The sequence below is a fragment of the Xenopus tropicalis genome, chromosome 6 (assembly GCF_000004195.4).
Source record: "Xenopus tropicalis strain Nigerian chromosome 6, UCB_Xtro_10.0, whole genome shotgun sequence".
Classification (NCBI taxonomy): domain Eukaryota; kingdom Metazoa; phylum Chordata; class Amphibia; order Anura; family Pipidae; genus Xenopus; species Xenopus tropicalis.
In genome coordinates this window covers 80,233,721-80,247,985 of record NC_030682.2, presented here as the reverse complement: position 1 = coordinate 80,247,985, position 14,265 = coordinate 80,233,721, and the positions used below count along the sequence as shown (strand labels likewise).

General features: G+C 37.0%; 1 protein-coding gene across 1 annotated transcript in view; it reads left to right on the top strand.

Annotated features, from left to right (window-relative positions):
* Positions 1-14,265, top strand: part of cdh18 (cadherin 18) — a 319,640-nt gene that overhangs the window by 301,635 nt on the left and 3,740 nt on the right. Inside the window, exons 11-12 of the mRNA XM_018094962.2 lie at positions 10,387-10,504; positions 13,635-13,886. Coding sequence (XP_017950451.2) covers positions 10,387-10,504; positions 13,635-13,886 — 370 coding nt within the window. The remainder of the gene's footprint in view (positions 1-10,386; positions 10,505-13,634; positions 13,887-14,265) is intronic.

Below are 14,265 nucleotides of genomic sequence, written 5' to 3'. Positions count from 1 at the left end.
AGAAACTGGTCTGGTACCACCACTCATTTCCTTACAGTCATAAATAATACATTCCTGTTAGCTCTGGAGCAGCAGGGTCGGAGGAGGGTCTGCATCACGAGCGGGAGTTAGTGTAGATTTAAATTAAAGGGGGAGTGTAAAAAGGTGGGGCGGAGAAGGGTATATAACAGTGGTAGTGAGGGCTGGCTATCCACCATTTTGTGTGGAAGCAGCAGAGGAAAAGGGCCCCACCCACCCTTCCTTAGTTTGGGGTTGGTTTTCTCTTGTTTTAATTTATTGTTTTTCTAGTTGTCACATATGCGGCCTTGGAGGGTTGAGGGGTACATGGATTTAGTTAGCTAGTGGGGGGAAATTTGGGTTAGATTAGGTAAAGTGGCACAGATGATCAGCGTCCTGGTAGCTGTCACAGCTTTGGCAGGTCCTTGTCAGTCTGCCGGGGGGGAAAGCTTGTTCTGGTATGCCAGATCAGGTATAGTGGTTTAACCTCTAAGGTGGGTGACCATTGGTGGACGGAATACAATTGGTGCGCTATAAAGGGGACCGGGCACAAAGTAAATATTTTTTAGACTTAATTTATTTATTTAGTTTGTAACTTTTTATACTTGTATGTGCTCCTGTAACTCATTTTTGTATATACGTAAATATGCAATACTAAATTGTGCCAAACTATAAGTTCCAAGCAGGATGCTGCCACTTTGCAGAGCGATTTGACAACATTTAACTGGGCAGAAAAATGAAAAAGGAGGTTTAATGTTGACAAGTTATGCACTTTGGTAAAAATAATATAAATGTTAGTTATATACTAAAGGATAATGTTTTGGGGGGATCCTTAATAGAGAAGGATCTGGGGATTTTTGTAGATAACAAGCAGTCTAACTCCAGGCAATGTCATTCAGTGGCTACTACACCTGAAGCTATAATATAATCTATTTTCCATATAGCCACGTGGCCTACCTTTCAAGGTTTAGTTAAACTGTTGAGCTAGTATTTACATTGTATGTATAGTCATTTAATGAAATTATCTACAGTATAAAATAACTTATTTTTCTTTTGTACATCTTTCATAAACTGTAACGCTAATTTTTCAATAGAACCCCAATTTTACATTTCCCAGGGGACGGTGTCAAAACAGGTTAAATTCTGGGAACATTCTAGGGAAAAACAGCATAAATTCCAGGAATCCTTACCATCTTAATTTAATAATTATTAACTACACCTATTCAATTTTAGTCCAAAGAATGTGCACTTTGTCGTGCATGTGATTTTTTGCCTAGTGGGCTTATGTCAGTTTAGCAATGACACATAGTTCAGCAATGACACATTGCTCTGTGACATCATTGTGCCTGAGTTTGTACCCGTTTCAAAATAAATAGACTCGAAAGACATGTTCCTAGCCAAGTTCCTGAGTGCTTAGTTATTTGAGACTTTGATTGATTCTTAATTACTGACCGTCCAGCTGTCCCAGCTTGCCCAGTCTAGAAATGGAAACCTTGTGTTTAGGCAATAGGAGTTCTGCATTGTAGGCAATGTTAATGACTATTCCATGACCTTGCCTTTGTTGGCTCACACCTATAAGTTATCAATCCTGATTCTGTTAGTGAGTCTTTACTTCCCTTGTCCCAACATTTCTACCATTGATCTCCTGGTTTGGGCTCTTACCTATCTCTCAGACTATGTTCCCGATTTAGTTTCTGCTTCTAGCGTTCTATATACGCATTATATGGAAGATGCTCCTTGTAAGTTAGGCAGTGCAGAGTTGTATATGGCCGTTAATATGATAAAACGAATAAGGAGCGGTTAATTGACCAGAAATAACATGAATAGATCATATAAGATGTTGTAATATGGCCATTATTGATATACTCATCGGATGTTCATAATGCCTGTTGAAATTAACCTAATGCGTAAAACCCTGGACTCGCTTATCATTATTTACAAGGGGACCATATATTGTGCTCACCATAACACATACATACAGACATAGTTAATGAAAAGAATGTGAAAAGTATGTAAAAAAGTATGAAAGGATAAGTAAAAGCTGCACTAGATATAGCAAAGACACCAGGGAGTGAGAGTATTTCAACGGGCTCAGAGTTCTGACCGTAAGATTACCCACCGGGACCGCAACCGGCGCCAGAGGTATATATATACAGGTATGGGACCTGTTATCCAGAATGCTCGGTACCTGGGGTTTTCCGGATAAGGGATCTTTCCGTAAGTCTGCAAAAAATCATTTAAATATTGAATAAACACAATAGCATTGTTTTGCCTCCAATCAGGACTCATTATATCTTAGTTGGGTGTACTAGGTGTAGTAACCCATAGCAACTAATCAGCGAGTTGGTTTTATTGTAAAAACAAAAAAATGTGATTAGCTGCTATGGTTAATAATGCACTAGACCTTGTACAGACTCTTTTATTACAGTACACCATTATATGACAAGGATTACTGGACAAGTAAGGACACTGGACAAAGTTTGCCCATGTCGTTAACAGTAACAGTAACCCCTAGCTTTTAATAGCATATCATAAAACATACATGCTGATTTAAAAAGTAAAGTGTTTTATTATAGCTTTCTTTTGTAATAACCATTTGTTCAAGAACATGTTTTAGAAGGCACAGAATGTCTGTTATTATGTCAGAAGAGATACAGACTGTCTAGAGAAAAGGTTTCCAACCATTTTACTGTTGGCAAAAATGCACAGAGAGCAAGCACTAAATTAATAGGATAGAACAGGGAACAGATAATTGGGAATTTAACATAGAAGCAAAGTCTGTGTGAGAGGGAGACAGCTGTAAATTTGTCAAAGAATTGCTGTCAGATTAAACTACATGTATAACCTGTAGTGAGAGGAAATAGACTTGGTTTCTAGCAGAGATAGGCCAAAATAGCATTCTAAAGATTATAGCATTCACTGACAAAAATGAAATCACACTTAAACTACAATCTTAGTTTTATGAGTTGTAGGAATATGGTCATTTTTACAATTAGTACTAGGAAAAATGTGAAATATAGCTATTTGCTATAATAGGGCTTTAATAGACACTAATATCATAGCTAACTGCTCATGGATTACTTTAGTGCTACATGGGGTTTTCTTTGATATATTATATTTTAGTTTTGCTTAATCACTGTAAATGTAATCCTTTAGTCCTCTGTATCATAATCCCATCTTCTACCTGCCAGCTGGTTGCTCTGCCTATACTTAAAGTTACTGCGGCTCTTTACTCCAAGATAAGGCCACTACAGATAGGGTTGATTTGATAAGGTTTTTTTTTTTGTGCATATATCATATCATACTGAGTGTCAGCACTCAGCAACAGCTCTAAGAACTAATACCCATGCAAATCCTTACTTGAATTGTTCCAGCTCTGAAAATTAAATTGTTACATCGCACAGAGAAACAAAATACAAGTCTTGTGGACGCAGTTTATACACACACAAGCCAAGGATACAACATGTCATAAGAGAGGCTTCAAAACAACACAGTGTTGGTCAGTGCTTTTACAACATATATGTAACGTTTTACATCAAAAGGCACAATACTTTCCAGAAAAGGCAAAAACAGAATTATCCATCTATGGAAGCATAAGATATAAGTTTGTCTTTAGATTTGTGATTTCCTGTGAAATGCAGGCTCGGCGCTGTAGCTAACCTGTCTCTTCCAGCTATGCATGTAACATGAACTTTTGACATTTCTCTTAATTGTTTATTATTAACCCTTTACTACATTATTAGTCATTACTCTTATCTGCAGACCTATACTGGGGACACAAATTGTGGCTGTTGATTAAATGTAGGGGCGATGTCCCACCTCAGATAGGTCCATCTTGGGGCGAGGGACTCTTATTTCACAACATCTCTCTATTGTTACATATGAAAAAATAAATCTAGTTTAGATAAGCTGTATATATTCCAGTATTTGAGTGTTGTGTTAATTTTAACAAAGCATATACATTATGTTGAATGGAAACTCCCCTTCAAAGATTCCTGTATTTAAGTTAGGGAAAAATATCTCATTTTCTAAGGTCAGACCTACAGGTACTTGGTTACTGCATAATATTTAGCATAGAGAATCAAAGTGAATTCAATTTAAAATAAAACAACAACAAAAAAATTATCAGATTAAAAGATCAGATCAAATTTTATATGAACTCAACTGTCTAAAATAAATGTAAAGGAGTACCCCTTCAAGTGAACTTAAGAACAACAATTTTTAAATATTTGTAGCATCTGTTCTCTTCTTTATTGTGTACAGAGGTACAGGTATGGGACATGTTATCCAGAATGCTCGGGACCTGGGGTTTTCCGGATAAGGAATCTTTCTGTAATTTGGATCTCCATAACTTAAGTCTGCTAAAAATCATTTAAATATTGAATAAACCCAAGAGGAACGTTTTACCTCCAATAAGGATCAATTATACCTTAGTTAGAATCAAGTACAAGGTACAGTACTGTTTTATAATTACAGAAAAAAAGGAAATCATTTTTAAAAATTAGAATTATTTGCTTATAATGGAGTCTATGGGGCCGATTCACTAAAGGTCGTTAACGATTAACGCATAGTCGAAAGTGTTCGATAAATAAGTACCGATTCATCAATTTCGCATGTGTTACTACTCATATGGCATGCGCAAAAAAACGCATTATCGCAAAGTGTTATTCGCATTGCAGTAATTATCAAATAGAAATAATACTAACACCTGATTCACAAACACATATGATTTAGCATGTGTTACAACTCATATCACATGAGCAAAAAAACGCATTATCGCGATGTGATGCAAATAACGCTTTGTGATAAAGGAAGCCCTGAAGCTATAAACGCAGGGGCTGCATGACAAGGGATCCGAATGACCAGCAGCCAGATTACACTGGTTTATGTTTAAAGATTGAAAAATCAGATGCAGCTGTGATTGGGTGAGAAGGGGAAAAGCTGGGCTGGGGGTGGAGAAGGATAGGGATATGATGTCACAAAAGAAGGAGTTCACTTCCTATCTTCTGAACAGGTAGAAACATCCCACCCACCCTCCCCTCTTTTTTGCATATTTTGTAAAATGCCAGGATATTTTCTTCTTTATGCTCTCATATTATCTGTTAATAACAGAATGTGAATGTTTTCCTATATGCACTGTTATATTGTGGTTTCGGTAACACTATACAGTATGAATGTGAGAGTCTGCATGGTATTATTTATGTTAAATAAAAGTCAAATCCTTGATCCAGGGAATTTTCCGATCGCCAGGTGGGGTCAGGAAGGAATTTTTTCCCTCTTGAGGCATAATTGGCACAGGCTTCAGGCTGGGTTTTTTGCCTTCCTCTTGATCAAAACAGTGGATATATGTTAATGTATTTTAAGTTGTTTCTGTCACAGCAGCAGTAGGACCTTGCCAGAGTACTGCACAGGAAATTTTAGAAGAGGGAGAAAGGAGCTTCTCTCCTTTGACTGCACGGTGGGTTGATTGATACAGACGCTACTACTGCTTGTGCTAGGTGACAGCCTGCTTGGATTTCCTATCATCGAGGCACTGCAGATTCAGGACCGGCAGCAGGGCTGCTGAACTTCTCTCATGGTGGGAGATGCAGCTCCTGCTGGTAGCAGAGTTTGGGGCCATCCTCTCTGTAGGTAGAGGCAGCCTAATACTCAGTGGTGGATATAATGACATAGTGCTGATCTCAAGTCTTCAGTAAGGAACAGCAGAGCATAGTAGCGATCTCTTATGGAATTCTGGCTTTGAATATTGCCTTGGGGTGAGGCTGGCAAGGTCCTATTTATTTGATAAAATGTAAATAAATGCTGTGGCCTCTTTTTACCCATTTCCGTCTCCTGGTGTTTAATTAATGTATGTAACAATGGGGTTCAGAGGGATGGCTGAAGGCGAAGGGAAATTGAGGAGTCCCCTTGTCATGCATGATTCACAAACACATATGAAAAGTTAAACGTGTGAAATATAATCTGTGTAATCTGTGCCAATATTAACACCTACTTGGAGTAGGCCGTATTTAAAAAACATTGCGGTTTGTGAGCGTTTGGCAAGACAAGATGGAGTTTGCAGTCAAACATCGCTTCTTAATTCAGACAACTGTCCTTTTAGTGAATCAATTGTTAATTCGCAAAATATAAGAAGTGATAATATTTTTAACGCATGCTATAAATATCACTCGTTTTTTCAGAATCAGCCCCTATGAGAGTTGGCCTTTCTGTAATTCGGAACTTTCTGGATAACAGAATTCTGGATAAGGGATCCCATACCTGTATTATAATTGTTACTGCAGTAAGCTTAGTGTAAGGAGCACCGGGAGACCAGAGCGCATTCTTACCTCTATGTACACTGGCCCCCTCAGTTGAGGCGCACTCCTGCTTCCATCCATCTTCAGTGCGCTCCTGCGCGCACTGGCCCTAGGCACATGCACATACACAGTGGATGCGCTGACGTCACTTTTGGCTGCTAATTTAAATAGTGCTTCCTTGCTTGTTTAGGTGTCCAAGCTAGTTATTCTGAGTTTGCTAAAAGCCTTTATTCTGATTCCTGTTGGTCTTTGACTTTTTGTCTGTTCCTGACACACAAATTTCTGCTGCCTGCCACTGACCTTTTACCTGACTTGACTTTGCCTTTGTCTGATCCCTTTTGTACTGTGTTTTCTGGAATAACATTGGCCAGTGAAGGATCCCTTCACTGCAGAAACTCCACCGCAGAAAGTCCGGGGCCCCAAAAGGACGTCGGTGAATACCAAGGTTGGCAGGGCTCTCCTGCTACACAGGAGATTAAACAGGAGGTTACTCCTGGCAGTTTACAGACTCCTCTACATTACAGTCCGTAACACTTAGTAGAGAAAGAGATAAGTAGAGCCAAAATATCACAGTTATATACTTGCATAAATCAAATGAAATTGTTATAATTATTTTGTGATACTGAAAAAGCTATATCAAACAAGGAGAAATTGAGGAAAAATTCCAGCATTAAAGAGGATCTGCAAATTAAATAGATCCTTTATTTAATATTTATTTGCTGTAGGAATAATTGAGATGTGTAAATGATTTGAAATAGTTTTGGCTATAATTATGAAACTTTGAAATGTAACCCCCTCCTATTTCCACAACGCAGAACACATGATTAGTCTATTTATATACTTTAGTTATAAATTGACAACCTATGATATTGTGGTTTTTGCCTAAGTTCCCTAGCATAATGCCACAAAATAAAACGACTTCATAATTTCCTTCCTTTCCTGACCACTCTATATGCCAGACTTACAAGTGGGTAAGCTTTTTGACCCCAGGCTAAAACTTTAAAGTCTTCTCAACTAACACAGATGTCTGCAAACCAAGCTATCATGTACCTTTATGATAGAAAATGAGATGCGAAAACTGGCTGACAAGGAGGATGGCCAGGAAAAGAATATTATGGTCTGTACGATTTGCTAAATAGCCTTGAAAAATAAGATTGCATGAATACTACCAAAATGTCCCCTATAGAAATTGTTTTGATACCTGTTTCAAATTTATAGCAATAGAGCAACGGTAGCACTATTTACGAATATAGATGGCAGAAATATGCATTGCAATTATATACTGTACCAAATGGTAATAACTACCTCTACATTACCTTGGGGCCTATTTATCCAGCTTTGTAAAATTAAATTCACTGAAAAAATTGCATATTTTAAGCCGCTTCAGACCTTGTGTTAGTTCCATCGAAAGTCACTCTAAGAAAAAAACATGAAAAAATTATGTGGGTTTTTTTTAACACGTAAAAGCCAGGCAATGTGTTGTGAATTGTTGTTGTAATTTTTTACTTGCGAAATAAATCTACCCCAGTGTGTATAGCAGGAAGGACTGTATATCTACTGTGCTGAACTGATCTAGTGGTTACTAAACAGCATATTTGCATTAGAATGCTAAGCCAAAACAATGCATAACTAATTGTGCAGAGATTTACTCAGAAAATACAATGTTAATAAATAAAATACTAAAATGCAGTTAAAAAAACCCATCATACTATTTACCAGTTGTAGAAACACAACCAGTAATATTACACTAAAGTCCACAATATCATACTAGTAATTAACTGTAGAATATGCTGAACTGCAGACAGTATAAATACACCATAACCATCACAGTCACAAGCCATAACAATGATCACATGTAAATGCCATTACCAAAATACTGCTCAATATCACAGTACAGGTATGGGATTCCTTATCCGGAAACCCGTTATCCAGAAAGCTTCGAATTACGGAAAGGCCATCTGCCATAGACTCCATTATAAGCAAATAATTCTAATTTTTAAAAACAATTCCTTTTTCTCTGTAATTATAAAAGAGTACCTTGTACTTCATTCTAATTAAGATGTAATTAATCCTTATTGGGGGCAAAACAAGCCTATTGTGTTTATTCAATATTTAAATGATTTTTAGCAGACTTAAGTAAGGGAAATCCAAATTACGGAAAGATCCCTTATCCAGAATACCCCGGGTCCTGAGCATTCTGGATAACAGGTCCCATACCTGTACAAATCTAGTGAAGGAATACCCAGCACTAAATTTTAATCTCATAGTACTAATCTAGTGAAGGAATACATAGCACAAAAAAGTTGAACTGCAGTACCATACCACTTATAGAAATGTGACACATTTACCTCCTACCTGGTCATAACCAAGTATCCATAAAATGATCATCTGTCTCAACACAGCTTAGAATAAGACAGGGGGCCAATATTCAGTAAAAGCATTCAGTAAAAGGTATTACTATACTGAATGGCCTAAGCCCAAAAGGGTCAGGAAACCCATTATGGATACATAATATCATGATACAAAGAATAATAAACAGCCTTAGGCCTAGAGGGCTTGCTCCGAAACACCAAAGAAGTTGCTTTCTGATTAGCCTAAAAGCTAATAGGTAAACAATGACCACTGAAGTAGTACACACTATAATAAATGTCCCTATAAATAGAAAGTTAGTTTTGTATTCAGTTTTGTATTCAGTATTCAGTATCAGCATATCAAATGGTCTTCAACACAGACACAGAGGTCTTGCACTTAAATAACCAGAATATGTGTGCTGACTGAATTAAAAGATAGGCCTATAGGGCTTTTTTGCTTTTCCCAACCCAGAGTACAAAGAGCAAAAAAGGTTGCAATGGGACATTTATTTGCATTTTGTCCACTGTGTGGGGCCAAAAGCCTGTAAGCAAGCAAGGTCAGTAGCGAATTAGTTAATCTGAAGCTTAGTTGGAATCAGTATGCAGTACCAGAAACAAATCCTCAAACCAATCTTTACCTAAAATATAGATTGGAAGACTAAACCGGCCTGTACAGCATGAAAATAGCACCTGCCTAATCAATAACATTTAATTATATGTAATACAAGGAACAAACTTCATTAATAAGGCTATGTCACTGAGAAGTTACATGACTATATAAAAGCACAAGGCCACAGGCAAGTGTTTTTACATATGTTATGTAACTCCAAGGTAACTTCTAATATGCTTATTACTTTTAGTAGGGGTTATGTTATAATGTACAACTGTTTGTGGGGAGAATCAATAACTTTTATAATTATTTCCCCTGCTCAGTTCACGTCCACAGTCCTTTTTTCTCTGCACTTATCTGATTCCATTTTGATCTAATCTGCTTCACTGTTTTCTTGCCCTCCTCTGTATCTTCATTTTTCTGCAGTCATCTGCCTATGTTTGCTTGCCATCCCTCTATCTGTTTCTCTTCAAGTTATCTGTCTCCATTTTTTCCCCACCCTTTCCATGGGTCGAGGGATGGTTTCAGTATGGGTGGGATGACAGGGAGCGGTGGGCTTTAGGTGTTGGGACATGCATTCAGTAGAGTGTCTCTTTAAGTTATAAATACCACTTACTGAAGTAGGAACATGCTGTTTATATGTATATAATATAGTTTAGCCCATAGGCATATGAACATACTGTATATTACATGCATATACATACACATGGATACACATGCATTATATACATATTTACACACACATGGATACACAAAATAGTTTGTCAGTAAATTCCTAGTGGGAGGACATATTGGCAATTATAATACCCTTAACTGTGCAAAGCAGTATCTTGTCAGCCAAACTATAGCCATAAAAGCTACCTTATCAGTGAAGCGTTAATATAAATCCTGAAAGAAATTAGCAATTCACTGTGTAAAGGAGTGGAAAGACTTTTAATCTCCTTTTTTTCTGGAGTCAAAGGGTGAGGAGCTTACCTATTTCTGACATGGAAATGGCCAACTACAAGTTGGTACACAGAATAAATCACTGAGCAAAAAGACTGTCATCTAATTTTAATCTTTTTTATTTAGATATTTAACCAAGTATAGCATGAGCTGAATGATCATTTTTATTTGTGTTCCTTTCCACAAGGTTATTCATACTATCAAAGCAATTGACAAGGATGACACTGCAAATGGAGCAAGATTCTACTTTTCGCTACAAGAATCCCAATCTATAAATCCAAACTTTACATTGAGGAATAATGAAGGTAAATACTAATATCTCTATTGCTCTCTCTCTCTCTCTCTTTCATTTACCCAAGTATGTTAAAATATGTTTTATTAGCAACAAAAGCAAATTGCATTGGTATGCCTTGTGCTTTGACACATGCTTTTGTTCAAAATGGCCCTGTGTGCCATTGCCCTAAAAAGATAATAAATCCCACCTCCACGATAGAAAGAGAACTAAACTTAGATTAAAGGAATACTGTCATGGGAAAACATGTTTTTTTTTTTCAAAATGCATCAGTTAATAGAGCTTCTCCGGCAGAATTCTGCATTCAAATCTGTTTTTCAAAAACACAAAGATTTTTTTATATTTGATTTTGAAATTTCACATGGGGCTAGCCATATTCTTTATTCCCCAAGGTGCCACAACCATGTTACATATGCTCTGATAAACTTCAGTCATACTTTACTGCTGAGCTGCAAGTTGGATTGATATCACCCCCTCCCAGCAGCCAATTACAGTAGCAGAACAATGGGAAGGTAGCAAGATAGCAGCTGCCAATAGATATCAGAATAGCACTCAATGGTGAAAAATCACAAAAGTGCGGCTTGTGGTTCCTCCAGTTACATGGGACTGGAAAAATAATAGGTTACCTGAAAGCTGTTCTAGATGGCTGCCTACACACCAATATTACAACTACAGAAAAATAAATTTGTTTGTTCAAGAATAACATTTTAAATGGTGGAGTGAATTAATTGCTATGTAAACAGGGTAATTTAGAAATAAAACGTGCACCATAAAAATTGTGACAGAATCCAAATGTAGTGTTTTTAGTTGTAATAATTATGTGTAGGCAGCATCTCAGTGCATTGTTCCTGATTCAGAAGGAGCCAGCACTACACATTAGAACTTCTTTTAGATAAGCTATTATTTTTTTAGTATGGGCAAGTTTCAGCTAGAGGTGTTTTTGCAAAGACCCATGGCATATTTACTAAAGCTTTACACTGTATTTATAAAGGTTTTATTCATTATATTGTTAAACCAAAAGCAGTATAAAAAGTGTTATAACACAAAACAAAAAGCTATAAAAAATATACAGCAGATTAATTTTAATTTACCTCAGTTTAAAGTCAATGGTACTAGCATTGGCAGAGGCTATATTCTTGAAAAGTGCTGCTCATATGAGTGGTGAAATATTTTCACGTTTACTCAGCATGTAAAAAAATGACAACAATTTTTTGACACATGCCATTTTCTTTGACGCACACGGCAATTTTCTTGTTGAAGCGGGCGATATTTTTTTTGTAGCGCTGCAATTTTTTCCACAGCAAATTTTGTCATGTTTCACAAAAAAATCCACCAAAGAGACCCCAAAATATACCAAGTTTTGTGTGGGTTAAAAGCTGCAGAAATTCAGGGTGGCCCCAGAATACTTTTGGAAAGTACACATTCAGTTTTTGACAGTTTTTCTGAAAAATCGCCTAAATATGTTGCAATTCGCCTCATTTAACTTGCACAGGTTTTTTTTTACATACAAAGGCAAATCACCCCAAAAATGAACACCAGAGGTCTACTGAACAGTTTGATGCGCAATATGCACAGATATACTAAAGTATGTGATATGTACAAAACCAAATGAATTGCAGTTTTTGCAAAAAGAGCCCCATGACTATGGGGCAGATTTATCAAAACATGAGTTTGAATCCTGAATGGGAAAAATTAGGATTGGAAACGGAAATTTCTGAAGATCGCAAATATCACGAAAATGCTTACAAAAAAATCATATTAGTCAGGATAATATCATATTGGCAATCCGAAAGTCACAAAATTTTCGTAACGAATGATTGTAAACAGCGGCAAAAACGATCCAATTTTTTCACGCTAAAAATATGAAAAAGTCGCAAAAGCGGCAAAAAAGTCTCGCAGGATACGAAAAAGTAGCGGAAAATGCGATTGGAACAATCGAACAAACGCTCAGAGCGTTCGTGGATAAGTAAATGTGCCCCTATGTATTATGTGTCGTTAGACCCCCCTACCCATACAGAAACACCCAGAAAACCTTATATTTTTGGAAAGCACACATTCTGACAAATCCAAAGTAATTTTTCTACACCAAAGTACCAATCTGTAAAGTTAGTGGTTTTTATGACTTTTCTGAAAATAGCCTAAAATTGTTGTAATTTGCTGCATTTATCTCACACAATTTCTTGCTTACAAAGGCAAATCACCCCAAATATGAACACCAGAGGTCTACTGAACAGTTTGATGCCCGATAAGCATAGTATATCAAAGTCTGTGGTATGTACACATTCTGATGAATTCAAATTAGATAAATATATCTTTCTACACCAAAGTACCACAAAGCAAAGCGATGATAAAAAAAACAGACCAAGAACACTAATACAGGGATCAAAATGCAATATAACCACAAAAATTGTGCAAATCAATTAAATAACAAAATAAGTCACATGACTGTAATAAGTAGTCAAAATACCTGATCATAGTCACATGTTTGTGAGTGTTTGTATATACATATACACATCTAAAAGTTGCGTGACAGTGTGTAAGTGTGTGTATAAGTGTGCTAAAGTGTGCAAAATAAAAAAAAAAAAACTGTACTAAATTGTGTGCTGTATGTGTGTGTAATGTATGTAAGTGTGTGTAATAGTGTAAATAAAGGACACTTACCTGTTCTGGATCTTGAAGCATGCAGGGATTGCTTGGGCAGTCCTGGAGGGTCATCTGTACAGAGTCCTGCGCAGCAGGAAGTAAGTGGGCGGCACTGGGAGGGGAAGAAGGAGCAGGACAATCGCATCTGCTGCTTGGAGGCCAGTCCTGTGACAATTGCATCACAGGACTAATATAACAGCCCCCCTGGCTCGTTGATCAGGGGGCTGTTATTTCTTCTGACTCTCTGCAGAGGCGGCACATAATACTTCTGCAAAGAAAATCCTCTGTACATGCTTGGCAGGTAAAGTGTTTTTCTGCAGGCACGCATGGCATTACGTGCTTGGTAGTTAAAGGGCTAAGATACTAAAGTATGCAATATTTTTAATATTTACAATTTTTGGAATCAGTGTGCTTTCTAACTTTCGTTCACTAGGCACCTTAACATATATTGTTGAGACCGTTGGCAAGTGACATTTTGATTTGTTTTGGGCTTATTTCAGATAACACTGCAAGTATTTTAACACGTCGGAGAAGGTTCAGTAGAACATCACAGGATCTGTATTATCTCCCTGTTGTTGTGGCTGATAGTGGAATTCCTCATTTAAGTAGCACCAGCACCCTTACAATAAGAGTATGTGCATGTGAGAGAGATGGGCGCATACGGACATGCCATGCTGAAGCCTTTCTCTCTTCTGCAGGACTGAGTACTGGAGCCTTAATTGCAATTCTTCTTTGTGTTGTTATTCTACTAGGTAAGTGGCTTCAGTTTCTATTTTATTGACCAATATTTCAATATGAATTTGTGGTTATATGCTATGCTATTACCAAAGGTATCTGGTATGAAGTACTGTTTATTATGAAAGCAGAGGCTTATAATTACCCAGTGATTAGAAATAGCCTGCATTTGTAGCTTGGCTGGAGCTCCTAAGAGCTGTAATTCTTGTGGCTGTCCTATAGAGTGATACAACAATGTTTTGTATAATTGTATTACGTGTATAATGCCGCATTATTTTAATACCAGTAACTGAATTTTTTCTATAGTAGGCTGTTTGATGGGAACCTTAATGCACTGATTTAAGATTTTACATTACAGGTTAGAAGACATTGTTCTGGCAAGGAGCTGATTTTGAG